The 15,842-nt window shown below is 50.6% G+C and overlaps 4 protein-coding genes across 4 annotated transcripts; 2 read left to right on the top strand and 2 right to left on the bottom strand.

The window, feature by feature from the left end:
• Nucleotides 1-470, bottom strand: FSUBG_12366 (histone H4; the record flags this gene model as incomplete). The annotated part of the gene is made up of 3 exons (XM_036677146.1): nt 1-164; nt 219-356; nt 461-470. 3 exons carry the CDS (start codon nt 468-470, stop codon nt 1-3), a joined length of 312 nt encoding a protein of 103 aa, XP_036532168.1.
• Nucleotides 471-1,990: 1,520 nt separating this feature from the next.
• FSUBG_12365 (histone H3) lies at nt 1,991-2,541 on the top strand (the record flags this gene model as incomplete). Its single annotated transcript, XM_036677145.1, has 3 exons — nt 1,991-2,066; nt 2,149-2,285; nt 2,344-2,541. The coding sequence occupies 3 exons, from the start codon at nt 1,991-1,993 to the stop codon at nt 2,539-2,541; spliced, it is 411 nt and encodes a 136-aa protein (XP_036532167.1).
• A 661-nt stretch (nt 2,542-3,202) lies between these two features.
• FSUBG_12364 (DNA-directed RNA polymerase I subunit RPA1) lies at nt 3,203-8,291 on the bottom strand (the record flags this gene model as incomplete). Its single annotated transcript, XM_036677144.1, has 2 exons — nt 3,203-8,051; nt 8,110-8,291. The coding sequence occupies 2 exons, from the start codon at nt 8,289-8,291 to the stop codon at nt 3,203-3,205; spliced, it is 5,031 nt and encodes a 1,676-aa protein (XP_036532166.1).
• Nucleotides 8,292-8,739: 448 nt separating this feature from the next.
• FSUBG_12363 (uncharacterized protein) lies at nt 8,740-10,252 on the top strand (the record flags this gene model as incomplete). Its single annotated transcript, XM_036677143.1, has 2 exons — nt 8,740-9,592; nt 9,648-10,252. 2 exons carry the CDS (start codon nt 8,740-8,742, stop codon nt 10,250-10,252), a joined length of 1,458 nt encoding a protein of 485 aa, XP_036532165.1.
• Nucleotides 10,253-15,842: the final 5,590 nt, after the last annotated feature.

The following is a 15,842-nucleotide window of genomic DNA, read 5'->3' as shown; positions in this document are numbered from 1 at the left end:
TTAACCACCGAAACCGTAAAGGGTGCGGCCTTGTCGCTTCAGGGCGTAGACAACATCAAGAGATGTGACTGTCTTGCGCTTGGCATGCTCGGTATAGGTGACGGCGTCACGAATGACGCCCTCGAGGAATGTCTTCAGGACACCGCGGGTCTCCTCGTAGATCACTGGGTGTGTGCGTTAGTCACGGTCAGGTCGGTGTTATGTGACGAGTAACTTACTGGCAGAAATACGCTTGACACCACCTCGACGAGCGAGACGTCGGATAGCGGGCTTGGTGATACCCTGGATGTTGTCTCGCAAGATCTTTCGGTGACGCTTGGCACCGCCCTTGCCGAGACCCTTGCCGCCCTTGCCGCCTGTGAAGATGAGTGTAAGCTTGAGGAGGTAACGCGAGGCGCGTCTACAACGCGTCGATAGTGATCGAGCAAGTATGCAGACGCAGACGTGGGGTGTGACTTACGTCCAGTCATTGTGATATGGGGAGAGTTGGTTGTTTTGTTGTGGGTGGTATATGTATACACTCGTAGTGTATGGTAGTGTGCAGTAGATGTAGAGAGACGTTGGATGAAAGTGTTTGAGTATGAGATGCAGCAATGAAGAGCGGGAGTGGGAGAGCTTAAGTACGAGTGGGCCAGAATCGGGATCAGTTGGCTGGACCCACTGTGTGATCTTAATCCCTGCCGGGCGACGCGATCTAAGAGCAGAGATGCCTAGTGACGCGAGTTTTCCAGCCGACGAATTAAAAATTCGGCTTGCGTTGATTTTTGAAATCGAAAGCGGGGTGGTCGGGTCCGTCTCAGGCTCTCAGCTTCCGGCACTCAACAGCATAACACGCACCCCGGCCAATTGATCTTGAGTTGTCCCATCAGTGTGAAGTCTCGTTGTAGGGTAGTTTTTAACCATAATATATTTGTTAGTCTAAGGTATGTATGTAACATGGACATATTGCAGAGTGGTGAAGTGGTTGAACTGCTGTTGTAGGCTCTGTTTGAGCTATTGTGACTTATTATGTGTTATCTGTGGCGAATTGTGTTACAGTTGCGTTGAGTTTACAGTTTTCTTAAACACGGTTAAACCTGTCATTGAAATATGTCAAACAACTTAAAATATCCAACTTGAGATGCAGACATCAACACCAAAGCGAAAGAACCAAACAATGTCAATTAAAGGTTAAAACCGAGTAAAGATGCACTAAATGGAAAGAATGTCAATAACACTACTGTCTTTGTACATTTACCAGAATAGTACCATGCACAGTCCAAGCATCTGAAAACACACAAAGTTGCAGCCATCATAGACTGACCAACAAGCACTACAATAGTTACAGCAGACTACAAAGACCAAAACATTCATCACACGCCTTGACCTATACAAAGACTGTGACAGGAAACGAGATACGTAGTGGCATGTTCCCCAGAGTGGAATGTGACGGTGGCTGTGGCTACCTCATGGACCGTTTCCCCAGGTCGAATTTCGCCTCAGTCAATCAATTATCGGAATAATCGGGTGCCTGGACTGAAATCCATGGCCTCGGACAGCAAATTCGCTATTGGCTGCCTGGCAAAATAGAGATCAGATTCCAACGGGTGGGTGACTTTGACAAGCGTGCATGCGTGGGGCGTTGGATACCTTACGCGTGCAGACGAGACAAATGGTAAATTGGAGCCAATGGAAAATCAGCACGCGTGCAGCTTTTTTTTTGCAATCAGTGGTGCATTTTTCGCCAGGGCCCCATTTTTCCATTTTCGGTGGGTGATTGCAAACAACGCACTCCAATCAGCACGCACGGTCCACTGCACTCAGATCAGCCGCCGCCTGCACACTCAGGTATAAAGGAATCCCCCCGCCTGCTCCCTCTCTCGACTTTTCCTTCTGCATCACACACCCACTTCAGCCTTCCACCCCCACAATCATCCATCAACAACAACCATCATCAACCATCAACCGCATACTCTTTTTAACTCTTCCATCTTCACACCAATCTTCAGCAATGGCTCGCACTAAGCAGACCGCCCGCAAGTCCACTGGTGGCAAGGCCCCTCGCAAGCAGCTCGCTTCCAAGGCTGGTAAGTATTCACCGCGACTTGAACTCGACGCGACACGCGTCTTGGTCCATCAAAAACACCTCACTAACTTCACCACCAACAGCCCGCAAGTCCGCCCCATCCACCGGAGGTGTCAAGAAGCCTCACCGCTACAAGCCTGGTACCGTTGCTCTCCGTGAGATTCGACGATACCAGAAGTCGACCGAGCTCCTCATCCGAAAGCTCCCCTTCCAGCGCCTGGTAAGCACCACCTGCTACATCAACCACAGCCTGACACATACTAACATTTGACAAACAGGTCCGCGAGATTGCCCAGGACTTCAAGTCTGATCTCCGCTTCCAGTCTTCCGCCATCGGTGCTCTCCAGGAGTCTGTTGAGTCCTACCTCGTCTCCCTCTTTGAGGATACCAACCTCTGTGCCATCCACGCCAAGCGTGTCACTATCCAGTCCAAGGATATCCAGCTGGCCCGCCGCCTCCGAGGTGAGCGCAACTAAGCGATCTCACATGAGTATCTGGGAGGGATCACGACTTTTTGCTTTGACATGAGGGATATCACGGTTAGGGGATAATTAAGGCGTTCGCTTGGAACATGCTTTCTACAGCTGGGATGTATATTAAATGGCAAGCCAATTAGCTGCCTTTCGCAATCGACCACCGGTCTTCGATCATTTCTTGTTCCTCGTGTGATTTGCCATTGATAGAGTTTATGTAGCCCAAACGCCCTTTCGCGTCTTAGCGTCAGACTCGAAACGTAAACAAAATAGCGCGGCTCACTGCACATACGCGTCTGAAGTGAGCATGCTGCCTTCGTGTCACTGGCAATTCATCCCGTTGCCTGCCTAATCGCGGATTGATTTTGTGCCCAGATGTGAAAGGAGTATGACATTCAGACTATTTCCAAACCGTCATGATACACATCAAGTGACTCATCGCTACAGGCTGGAAATAGTCGCATGTGCTCAGTCACATGCACTCTATCATTCATGAGCCACCGACTGCATCGTGCCATTGTCAAACCCGATCGAGTTTTGCAAGGCTGGCTTCATGGTACCATTCGCTCTGTTGACGGACGCGAGGGACTCAACGGCTTATCCGAACAAGTATTATATAATCGATCAAATTTGAATGCATCTACTCTTTTTATTACAGTCCAAATTACGCCAAAGAATCAACATGATATGTAGGAAGTTGCGCCAAAACATCGAAGCCACCTGTGCCAACCTTTCCAAGTCTACCCATCACCAGCCGACCACTAGGCGTAGACAGATCGTCCCAATCACCATCCAGCACAGCGTCCTTGAGGAATGCGAGCGTCGTCTCGAAACTCATCTTGGTGAAGGGACTGACGTTACCCTTCAGACCCATTCGGTTGAAAGGTGTAAACCCACCGTTCCTCGTCATGTGGTCTCCGATCAGGTTCAGGTGGCGGTTGTCTACCTTGATGCCGTGAGATCCGAAGACGCCGGCAAGTTCTTGCACGATGTTTTGGCGAGCTGCCTCAACACCGTACACGGCCAGTACGGCAGCGATGTCGTTGGTCTGGATGCGGTTGGGGTCGATGAAATCGCTGTATCGCTGCATTGCCTGCAGGTTCACACCAGCAGTATGGATGACCTTTGTGTCCTTCTCCTCGACAAGGGTGCAGGCACCAACGCCAGAAATCTCCTGGATCACCGTCTTCTTCACAGCGTCTTGAACGAGGTTGAGCATGAGGACTTTAGGCATAGTGGAATCATACTCCAGTGTGAAACTGCAGCTGGCTCCTGTCTTCTCGTCGAACGAGAAGTCTGTAACCTCGGCGTACTGTTCAAGGACCCGGCTGATTCGTGCCTTTGCAGACCAGTCGATATCGTCGCCATCCCCGTCATCTTCCGCCTGCCGGGGGCTGCCACCGAAGCCTTCATCCTCATCAGCATCATCCTCACCGGCATCTCGCTCCATTTCCTGCTGCACAACATCATCGTCATCATCGTTGGGCCCGTATGACACGGCCTCACTTCGTTTGGCTCGCTGCTTGGCATTCGTCGCGTCGTCATCACCATCCTCATCATCCTCATCATCTTCGAAATTGCCGGCAGCTTCGGCATTGGGGGCAGCCGTCTCCACAACACCAGCCTTGGCGCCAACATCGGGAGTGGCCATTGTAGACATAGTCATTCGCTTCCTGATGTCCTTCTTCACAAGAGTCACCAGTCGGTGGAGGAGCTTCCTCTCAACAGCCTCGACAACGTCCGAGATATCGATGGCGTATGTCTTGGTGTACTCCTCCGAGTCGAAGAACTGTATATCGACCTTGTAAATCTTGGCCGATCCGTAAATCTTGCCTTGACCAACCTTCTCTTCAACGTTGATGCTATCGAGTATGAAGCCAAGGGGCAACACTGATATAGACTTGGCAAAGATCTCTGCATCTTCTACAGACATCTCCTCGATTGGGTAAATAGACATGGCAGGGGTGGAGATCTTGTCGCTAGCTGTCATGAGAATCTCACGCAGTCGAGGGATACCCAGCGTGACGTTCTTGGCAGAGTGACCAGCCAGATGGAAGGTGTTCAGTGTCATTTGCGTCGAAGGCTCACCAACAGACTGACCCGCTACGATACCGACAGCTTCTCCAGGCTCCACAAGAGACCGCAGGTATTTCATCGCGAACAGCATCTCCGCATTCTTCTTGTTGAGGCTCACGCGAGAGAGCGCAAGCTTGTTCTTATCCGATTTGTCTCGGACAAGGCCATCCTTATTCTCCTTGATGTATGAAGTCATGGCCTTGTAGAAGTTCTCAGATGTGGCGAACGCAGTCGTGGCAGGATTGAAGAGACCTGAGATCGGATCCTGAGCCTTGGGATCTCTAATGTTGGTGTGCTTGAGAGCCTTCTTCATGTATTTGGTGATCGAATCGCGGTGCATTCCCAGGCGGTCGCCAACGCTGGGGTCGTAACGGAGCTGTGAAGCCTCTGATGTGACGTTGTCCAGGATGAAGCTGAAATCGGTCAAATACTTCTGCTTAGAAACATCGAGACCATCCTCGCCATATAGGAACTGGATCATGGAGCCATCTGCATCTCGCACGGTGGTATCGTACGCGACCGTCAGACCCTCCATACCCTTGATAACACATCGCTGCAGGTAACCGGAGCGGGACGTCTTGACAGCAGTATCGATCAGACCTTCTCGACCAGCCATGTGATGGAAATAGTACTCTTGGGGCCGGATACCCGTAAGGAAGCGCTGCACGATATAACCACCAGCTCGAGCATGAGTCTCGAATGGGTTAAAGCATGGCAAAGACTTGCCGCTGACCATGATTGGGACACGCCGACCCTCCAAAACTTGCTGACCAAGGTTGCAAGAAATCAATGAAGCATTGACTCTGGATCCCTTGGCACCGGATGTCGTCATGGCTTGCATCTGGTTGAATGGGAAAGCCTTCTCGAGACCAACAGGCATGGTAGCTGTCTGGATTTTGTCCGTGATCTTACTAAGACCTTCCTTCATGAGAAGATCCAGACCTTCTTGTTTGCTGTCGTCGCGAAGTACCTCTTCTAGACGCTCCAATAGTAGAGGATCTCTAGGACCTGGGTCCTGCTCGAGAGAAACGTAGGAAGATGCAACTTTGAGGCCCACGGAATCGGCAGGCACCAGCGCTTCCCGCCGTGCTTGCTCTCCCTCAGGTGTGAGTCTCAGATCATCCATACCACACGAGAAGGCCCTCATGTTGAGATATCGGGTGAGCAATCTACCGAGACTACTCAAGAGCTTACCCGCAACAGCCGGACCATAAATCTCATGAACAGCGTGGATTACACCGCCGGAGCTGGGACCAATCTGTGACTTATCCAGAATACCGGTGATGAATTCGCCATCCTGAAAAACAACAGTTCCTTCTTCAGAGTTAACACCCCACTGACTGGCTTTGATTTGTGTTTCCGCTTTCATGGAAAGCCCGCCGCAGTTGGGAGGCTGCATGTTCCTCAAGATGGTGGTGATGACCTGCTTGCCAGTCCATCGAGCTATAGGTCGGATCACTGCAGGGGCAACAAGTTCGATTCTCTCGCCAACAATGTGGCCGCTCTCAGGCCGCAATGCGTTGTAAACCAGTTGTTGATAGTCGCCCTTGGTGAAGAATGTGTCGCGGTTACAGAGAGCAACGGATACTGAGATATGATCCTGGATGAGACCTCGGAGAGGTTTTCCCGCAGTGCCAGATAGATATTGGTGATCAGTGTCGGCAATCTGGAGGGCTTCGGCGCGGGCAACTTCGTTCTGCGGGAAATGCATATTCATCTCATCACCATCGAAATCAGCGTTGTATGTGTTACAGTTGGCGTAGTGCATTCGAATCGTCTTCTCGCCAGGGAGAACTCGAACTCGATGTCCCATAATAGACGGCTTGTGAAGTGTTGGCTGCCTGTTCATCAGAACGACGTCACCATTGGTCAGATGGCGGTAGACCTTCTTGTTCCGTGTCCTAGCAGCATTACTGCTCGTGGGAGCCAGCAGCTGATTTGCGAGAGACACACGGTCGTCGACTGATTTGTTGCGAAGGTTGACGATCTGGCCATTTTCATTCTCGATAGCGAAAGCGCCAGGCCATTTGTCGACACCGTTGATGACAGCTTGTTGCATGTCTCTGAAGTTGTGACTGGTCACTGGCTCGGGATATGTCAACTTCTTCGCAAAGACAGGTGGCACACCGATTTCGTTGGTCTCAATATTGGGATCGGGTGAGATGACACTTCGAGCGGCGTAATTAACACGCTTGCCCATCATGTTCTTTCGGAAGAGACCTTCCTTCTTCTCGAGCTTCTGCTTGATGCCATCCTCATTGCGCTTCGCTGCAGCACCTTGAACTGGGTTTTTATTCTTATCAATGAGCGCGTTGACCGACTCTTGTAGCTCTGCTGAGGCCTGATGCATCCTGTTGACATCGGATTTTCCTTCCTGTAACTCCCTGTGTAGACGCGCGATCGTCCCACAGCCTCTAAGAATGTTTTTGTAAAGAGAATTTTGCTGGGCTTCCGAAATCTCGGATTCGCCTGTTCGAGCCTCAGGGCGGTAGCGATTGGGAGGAACTAGTATGGTTGTCAAAAAGAACATGTCGGGCGTGACTTTGGTAGAGCTTCGGGTCGGGGGCTTCGCGTTGTAGAGGAGGGAAACCAATTCTTGCTCCTTGGTGAACAACTCGTTGAGACGAGCTCGAACCTCCATGGCGCTGATATACCGCTGCGGAGAAGAAGAAGTAGAAGCCGTATCCGCGTCTATCATCTCCGTGTCCTGATGGGCGACATCTCCATTAATGCGGGAAGTCTCACGGGCAGGAGAAGCCACATCTGCAATGCCCTCATCAGAAGAGTATCCATTGGGCTTCTGTTTGGTTGCAGCTTGGTGGACCCTGGCCATAGCATCGGCCTGCATAAAATTCTTCTGAGCCATCTTGGCCTTGTCCTTATCAGATAGGGATCTCTCAAAGACTTTAACAAATCGATCCTTGCGGTATGAGGGTGAAATGCCACCACAGCTAGCGCAAACTCTGCGCTTGGTGATTTCTGCCAGGAACTCCTTAATAATCTCACGACGCATTTCGCTGGATCCCTCGTGTTTTCCTCTCTTTGTTTCGCCTCTCTTGATCTTAATGCCGCTAAGACACTTGTCGACGTACTTGTCTCTTGCGCGCGTTATGTTATCGATCGAGTTGGTGGCGCCCTCCTCCTCAGCTTCACTTTCCAATTCAGAGAAGTCGCCGAGCTCGATGGCCAGCTCGTTATCGCCAATGGCACCCACTACGTGAGCTTCCTGAATCAGGCCATGCTGAAGAAGTTTTAGTTGGCACACATACTTGTGCAGTTCTTTCTGGGGAAGTCGGAATCCTTTGCAGTAGACGCAGGCAGCCTTCAGGAGTCGATAAGCTTGATCCATGAATACTGGATGATATACTGGCACGGGAAGCTGAATGTGTCCAGCATGGCCGGGGCATGTAGCCTGGTTCAAGTTACATGTTGTGCACCTGTGATTGCGCTGTGAGAGGCCGTCTTCGTCAACCTTGGAATATCAATGGAACTTACGGCGCGTCGCCCCAAGATCCGAGCGCAGGGTCGTAGAGACCGCCTGGTACAGGATTGAGAAGATTGTCAAACGTTTCGGGGTTCTCAATTCGCTTCACAGAGATTGCTCGGATTTCCTTTGGTGACAAGAACGTAAACTCAACGCTCTCTACCCCGGATGCGACCGGCTGTGCGATGTTCATGGTGACGTTATTGCCGCCCTTTCGAGCGAATAATATGGCGATTGAGCGACGTCTTTGGGTTAACTGACGAAATCCATTCCCAGCGCAGTATGCGAAGTGAAGGTAAATCGGAAAGGCAGTGGGGACCATTGCGAGAGAACAATTTTTTGGCGGTGCGGCCCGGCAGAATTTTAGACCGACCCATACCTTACAGTCTTGCGCGCGACTCAGCGTCTCCACGCATGGCTCTTACTTAGCTTGCCATTTGCATCATCTTGAAAGCTGTATCTATTGTACGCGTACCTCCCAAACCACGATTGCCGGACCATCCAGCTGAGGTTTTCCTGTTGATACACGCCATAGTTCGCAGTTGAAATTATTGATCATCGAAAGGCGTTCCTTAGCACAGCTGTAAGTGCAGTGCCTTTGCAGCCTCAATCAAACGACCAGGCATTATTGAGCTGCAGTGATGGATCGCAACAACCAATCCTATGGACTCGGCCCTCGCCATGATTCCTCATCGCGAGTGCAAAAGACCGAGTCTGCTGCGGACAGGATGGCTGCACTCAAGGCTCGAGTCGCCGCAGCAATCGGAACCAGTAAGGCAAAGGGGGGTCTAAACGTTGGGCTTCATCCTGCCTTGGAGGATCTAGGATCATATAAGCCCGCAAGTAAATCAAAGGAGTCGACGCCAACACCATCAAGCGGGCGAACAGACAAGGTCCGATCGCAAGACGCCACGAGGCCGGGCTTGGTCAATAAACAGAATGGGGAAAACCCTTACTTCGATTCTAGTCTTTCAGCACAACCTGGTGGAGGGAAGGGCCGACAGTCAAGATCACTTGTGTTCAATCAGAAGGGCAAGTATATCGCCCAAGCCAATGCTCTTCGTCGACAAGCCGCCTTGGAGGCGATGAAAAAACGAATTGCAGAGCAAACTCGAAAAGCTGGTATCGACGACGATCTGGATGTTGAAAGGAACTATGTCGTGGATGCACCGCCAGAGATTGAGTGGTGGGATGAAGGACTTGTTGACGGAGGAAGCTATGACAGGCTGGATGACCCTTCGAAACTCAAATTTACGACAGCCGACAGCATCATCACTGAATACATTCAGCATCCGGTTGCACTCGAGCCACCTCAAGACCGACACGTTCCGGCGGCGAAGCCTATGTTCTTGACTTCGAGAGAACAAGCGAAGTTGAGGCGACAACGACGAATGGCTGAGCTAAAAGAAATGCAAGCTAAAATTCGCTTGGGATTGGTACCGGCTCCGCCTCCCAAGGTCAAGAAAGGCAACCTGATGCGAGTTCTTGGCGACGGTGAGTCTTAACATACGATCTTATTGACTCAATCACATACTAATGTTTTATCTAGTTGCTGTCAAGGATCCAACTGCTGTCGAAGCACGCGTCAATCGAGAGATAGCAGAACGCCACCAGAAACACGTCGAAACAAACGAAGAAAGAAAACTCACTAAGGATCAGAAACACGACAAAATCGCGACGAATCAACAAAAAGACGCCGAAAAGGGAATCCACATGTTGGTTTTCAAGATTGGAAGCCTCGCGAATGGACAACACCGTTACAAGATCGGCATGAACGCTGAGCAACTGGCACTTACAGGCATATGCGTCATGCACCCCAAATTCAATTTGGTGATTGTAGAAGGAGGCGAATGGAGTATCAAGAAGTACAAAAAGCTCATGCTTAACCGAATCGACTGGACCGAGAATTCGCCGTCAAGAGACCGAGACGGAAAACAAGGCGCCACACGCGACTGGCTTCTCGCCGAAAAGGATAACGGTGAGCTTAAGGATATGTCAATGAACGAATGCAAGCTTGTCTTTGAGGGTGAAGAGAAGGCGCGAGCATTCAGAAAATGGGGAAGTAAAGTGTGTGAGACAGACTCAGAAGCGAGAGATGCTCTGGCCCGCACCAAGATGGACAACTTCTGGCAACTAGCCAAAGGCTTTGCCTAGACAGACAGACAGACAGACAGACAGACAGATACGTATGGATGCTGCCGCGGTGTGGCAAAGAACCCAGAACTCCTTGGCGATGTGGTTCAATCATTAATAAATTCGCCTAATAAATGGTTGTAAACTTGCGAAAGATTTGCATAGTCTGGATTGCCATGACTGTGACATAGTTATGGCGGCGGACACTGAGAATAACTATGTGGCGAGTAGATGAACACTCTCGTTGCTTCTTGGATAGGTGTTCCTTGCTACAGTAGGTGCCTTGGTCGACGAGTAAAAGAGCGAGATCATGGGGTTGCAATTGACAGACTTAGCGACAAGCATCTGATACTCGTCGAGCCGAGGAACTCACGAGTTACTTGGAAACCTTGGGTCATTAATGTGTGACAGTGCTTTGGGGATCAACAACAAATGTTCTAAGCACTTGTTGCAGTGGCATCCTAAGAATAGAACTAGGGGTCTGTTGTGGCGATCTAGGCTCTGGACTTTGACTTACACGTAGAGTCGTGGACATAAGAAACCCCGGGCGCGGCCGCCTCAACGGGCCTTTGCCATATACCCAGTAGCTAAGTTAGATGCGTGCCTTGGTTGCTCGCAGTTTGGTCGACGGATTGCAAACAAGCCCTGGGGGCTAAAAGATCACCACCAACCGACAAGGATACAGGAGGTACTGCAGTAACAAACCAATATGGCAGGCAGATTTCGGGGAATTTGCCGGTTTAGGTGGTGTAGCTCTACGTACCTGTCTTGTGCGACCTTCCATTGTTAAACCGGGACTGGAACTGGATGAGAGCTGAGGCTACGACTTCCTGCGTACCTCAGCCGTGAGATAGATCTTCGAGATCCTTGACTTGAAGATCATCATGGCATGCATGGATGGTCTGGAAGGCTCCAAGTGGAATGGATCTCCGTGGACCCCTGATCGAGGAGAAAGACCTAGGTAGACTGGGGATCAATCATAGCCAGTGCACGGCTTACTTGGAAATCGCCTGAATCCCGTTTAGAGTCTGTCAGGCAAACTCTAATTCGGTGCATGTCATCCAAACCGTTGAGCAGGGATAGGCGAGACATAAGTCATCGCGAAACCTCACTCAACCTCTGAAGATGGGCAACGAAGCAGATGGGACTGTATATCGTGTTGCGGGCTGGAACTGGGGAAGAGCACTACTACAAGAAACGTGTGATCGTGCGAGAATGGATATTCATCTTGTTCGATACTGCTGAGCCATAACCGTCACGACAACTGTCAGCTGTAGCCACCACTCAGTTTGAAGCTGCACACTCACTGCCAAGAGCTATTCGGGAATCAACATGGTGGGCGGCAATTGTTAGACCAAGCCAAAAGCTCCGGGGAGCCCCTTACTATAGCAAGGTCTCCCCATGGTATATGACTGACTAACAGCAATGTCATCCTGGCAGGTATCCAGGATCTGATTTAAATAGCCTCTGTGGAAGCAAGCAAAGGAGAAAGTACCGTAGCTACCGTTCTCTTTACAGGCCATGGCATTCCTAATGCAGTCGCTTCTGCATGTGATAGGTACCAGGAATCGATGGAACAGTCTAAAAGAGGGGGGGTATGGTGGGCAATCTTTGTCGTCCTGGATTATCCACTCGTGTCTCGATATTGGAGACAGTTGGTTTGCCTTTGCCAGTCAGGAGCTGGCCCTGAATTAAGCTTGTGCAGCAACCGATCGGTGATTGCAGTTTTGGGACGCTCTTCGAATCTTGATCTTCACGATGGTAACCGCACGAACTGCGCCCATTATCATTCAATCTTGGCCAAGACATGTAATGAACTCGGTGATGAGAAGACATGGCCGAATGCCGTTTGTGTAACCTTGGTGGGCTCGCCCCGTGGAGTCTATCGATCCCATCACTAGTACGGAGTACCTATGAACTGATTTCAAGGTGTCATCATGACTCCTGCCCTCAAGAGCTTTCAGAGGGTTTTGCTTTCCCTGATGCCGAGTTTTCGGGCCGGACTCTGCGGGTGAACAAACTGCAAGGTTCCAGGATTCCCAGGATCCTTGACTTTTTGCATGCAGTCACACAAAGCTGAGTTAGTTATGGATCTTGAGGACGAACGTTTGTTAGGACAGTAATAATATTGTAATTAGAGCTGTGTGTCTTTTGAGGAAGTTTTCGTTTTGAATGGAAGTGGCTTTTCTCAGTTTCGTTAGCATCGCAAAAGCATGGGTTGACGATTCAAGCCGTCCATGCCCGGCGCTGATGTGACAGCCATGTAGCGTCTGGTCCATACGATATACGACGCTTGTAAACGAATGTTTTGGAAGTAGGCCTTGCGCCGTAGATCATTCAAAGAACTCTTCAGCTCATGATTAGTATGGCCGAGCCCGCGGCCCAGTGAAGAAGAAGTCGAGCAAAACAATGTTGCACCTGAAAACTCTGGTGCATGTAGCAACAAAACAACACCAAACACTTCAATGTGCCTGCTCGCTCGCTTTGACATTGGATCTTGGACTTAACCTAGGTACCTTAAGCTTTGGCGTCTCGGCGGCAAAAAGAACCGGTGCGCCTGCGCCTGTCAGGCCTGTATAGTTAGACTAATGGTTATCCAGGGACCCTGGAAAGCTGGATCGTTTAGTCTTGGCTTTCGCCAATTTGGGCAAACTCGTCGCGACTTTACCCCGTAAGGTGGTGGAGGTTAGAGACGTGATGGACCAAAAATTAGGGACCCATGAGACGGCGAGCAAAATACGATTGCAGTGCACCTCAACGACAGAAGCCCCCGAGGCACTAACGTTAGCTGATTGCTCACTCTTCATGTAGCTGGAGCGGACTTGCTTGGCTGATGGTGAATACCCGCTGTATGTACGGATACAGATGTTCATTTGCTTACTCTCGATTGCTGGTGTATTCGTATGTACGGATATTGCACGCAGCGTCATCATTTAGCGCAGTAGCATCGCCGGATGCAATTCATCATCTCCCCTAGACACATGGACTGGAAGAAGGGATCTTGCTTTCTGACGAATACCTACTCCGTACTACCTATCCAACAGCGAGAGCAACGCGGATATGGCTTATAATCTCCGTTCGAGTGGGCTTTATCCTGCAAGGTTAATGGTGGGTGTATCTATGTCAACTGCAGATAGATATTGGATGGATGGATGCGCAAAAGTACCTAAAATTCCATCTAAATACCTAAGGTAATTTAATGCGGATGGAGTGCGCGCAGTGTAAGAACGGAGGATTAAAAGGACCGGGCCGTCGTAGGGTAAGGCAACACAAGGCGAGGCTCAAACTGTGGTTTGTGCGGTGGATTTGGAGATGCAGTATCTTCGGTCCGGCTGCGTTTAAACGGGATGAATGAATATATTGAGGCTATTTGCAAACATGTGCGTGCATCCAACGTCGGGGCGTTGATTTGTCTAAGTTACCTACCTTACCTTTACCTAGTAGTTAAGGTAGGTACCTGACCTGCCTTAGGTAGAGGCCGTTTTGCGGGGCGCCACCGGCCGTTGAGCGGGCTCGAGGCCAGGAACAAGCCGATATGTACTGCCACATCTGGTAAGGTTGCAGACACTGTAGACTCCCTAACAAACAGCCGCGCCATTTGGGCCTTCAGAAGTGCCATCACAGGCCGTTTCAGGGATAAACAGCACTGTCCTTTCGTTACATCGTGCCCACTCCACAAGTTCCTGACCCGCCCACTTAATTATTCCGTGCAACGGCAGCGTGTAGGGATAAATTGGACATGAGTGGATTTTTGAGCTTCCACATATCACATCCATTCTCCAGACCGGCCGGAGTCACGGCCCTGCCCCAAACCAAACACAGCACTTGACCGGTACGACCAGGGGTTTATTCCCTATTATCCTCTGGGGTTTCCTCGTACTTTACCGTATCGGCTCTTCGGATCTAGCCCGGTTCCTACTGTACTTGGCCTTGCCTTACCATTTCCCTGGCTTGCACCGAGCCGGACTCGCACGAGTCGCACCACCTGATCCGTTGGCCCTGCCATGCTATTGAGACGGGACGCATACAGAGATCAGAGCCTACTCAAAGGCCCCTGGCCCTCATTTCGATGGGGGTTGTGTCTGCACATGAACGATCCATGATTTGGCAAAGGAATCTCCCTCCATTTTTAGGAACGCCAGGTGATAATTATGTGGACGCAAAGTACGATCCGTCGCCAACAGGTCAGCGATGATGGCCCCCATATTCTGACTAACTGGCCAACAAAGCTCAAAGGGACTATGGCAGTCTGTGGAATGGTGTTTATGACGTTGCAACCATCATACTTTTCCTTGATTCTGTCTCGGCGAATCTACCATGCTGCCCTCCAAAGATAATAATAGTGAGCAACCACAGGATGCCAACGACAAATGCGCTCACTTATTTACCTATTCGCTAAGGTGCCTTACGTACGTACCTACCTACCTAAGACCGCGGGCCACCGTCGTTGGTTCTCACGCACCTGCATCTACCTTGCGGTCATGGCACTACAAGTGCTTGAGCTACATGGGCCAGCCTGCCAAATTGGGGCTGTGTGCACGCTTCAACCAAGAGAAAGCGTAAGGTGCCGTACTCGATATCTTCCGAGTGTGTTGGTGTTCTTCTTGTGTTGGCTCTTGTCGGTGGAGAACTCATGGGCCGATGGCATCACTTTGAAAAAGAACCCACGAACATGGTTCAAATACGGACAAATTCCAAACTTGGACTGGCTTAGGCTGAGCTGGGGCTAGGCTCTGCCTCTATGCTACTTCGTTTGTTATCGCTGCACCAACGACAGTGCCTGCACAGAGTGTTAAGCAGCCGTCTCTCAAGTCTTGGAAATCCTTGTCGCTACGGAATGCGGCCCTCTATACCTTAGTTCGCGTTAGGGTTGATTTTATGCTCTAATTTGGGGTACTCAACGGCCTGACTTGCACACATCTTACTTGCCTGCTTGGCTGGCTGGTGACAGCAAACGGCCCTAGCGATACCGTTATCTACCTCAAGTCATCCGTGAGATCTGTCAAGGGTCGCAATGGCCCAGCCGTGTGGTTGGCGAGCTCGATCCTGGCCTAGACCTCATTTCGCTCTCCTCCCGGCCCCGTCACCCGCTTCTCGACACCTTCCCAGTGGCTCTCTAGCCGTGAACGCCAACCTACCCGTCTCCCCACCTTGGACTCGCCTGTCTAGCCTGTCTTGCCTGTTTCTCTAGCACCCCCCATGCAGGCGGAGACTGATCCTTCGACAATCCTCGTCTGGTTCTAATTCATCGATGGTAGTAGCTTCATCAAAGAGGATCTAAGTAATCGATCTTCCCTGTACGTACGTCCAGTTCTCGCCCAGGACTTGGTTTGGTCGACGTTCATCTTTGTTGCCACCGTCCATCTGCGTCTGTTGCTCATAACTCCATCTCCCGTGTTGGTTGTGCCCTCGCTGTATTTATCCTACTGATACCCCGTCATGGGGTTTCCCGTCTTGGTCGATGAATCTCTACTTACTGTAGTACCTAATCTAACGGTGCCTGTGGCCTGTGGTTCTCTACCTACCGGAAGTGCATGGCTCATGAGACCCTAGCATCCCCACGGATTCTAACCCGACCCTCGCATACTTGCTTTCTGTAACGACCTCAAAT

This window comes from Fusarium subglutinans, assembly GCF_013396075.1.
Source record: "Fusarium subglutinans strain NRRL 66333 chromosome Unknown NRRL66333_c0000264, whole genome shotgun sequence".
NCBI lineage: Eukaryota > Fungi > Ascomycota > Sordariomycetes > Hypocreales > Nectriaceae > Fusarium > Fusarium subglutinans.
This window is presented reverse-complemented; position numbering and strand designations above follow the sequence as displayed.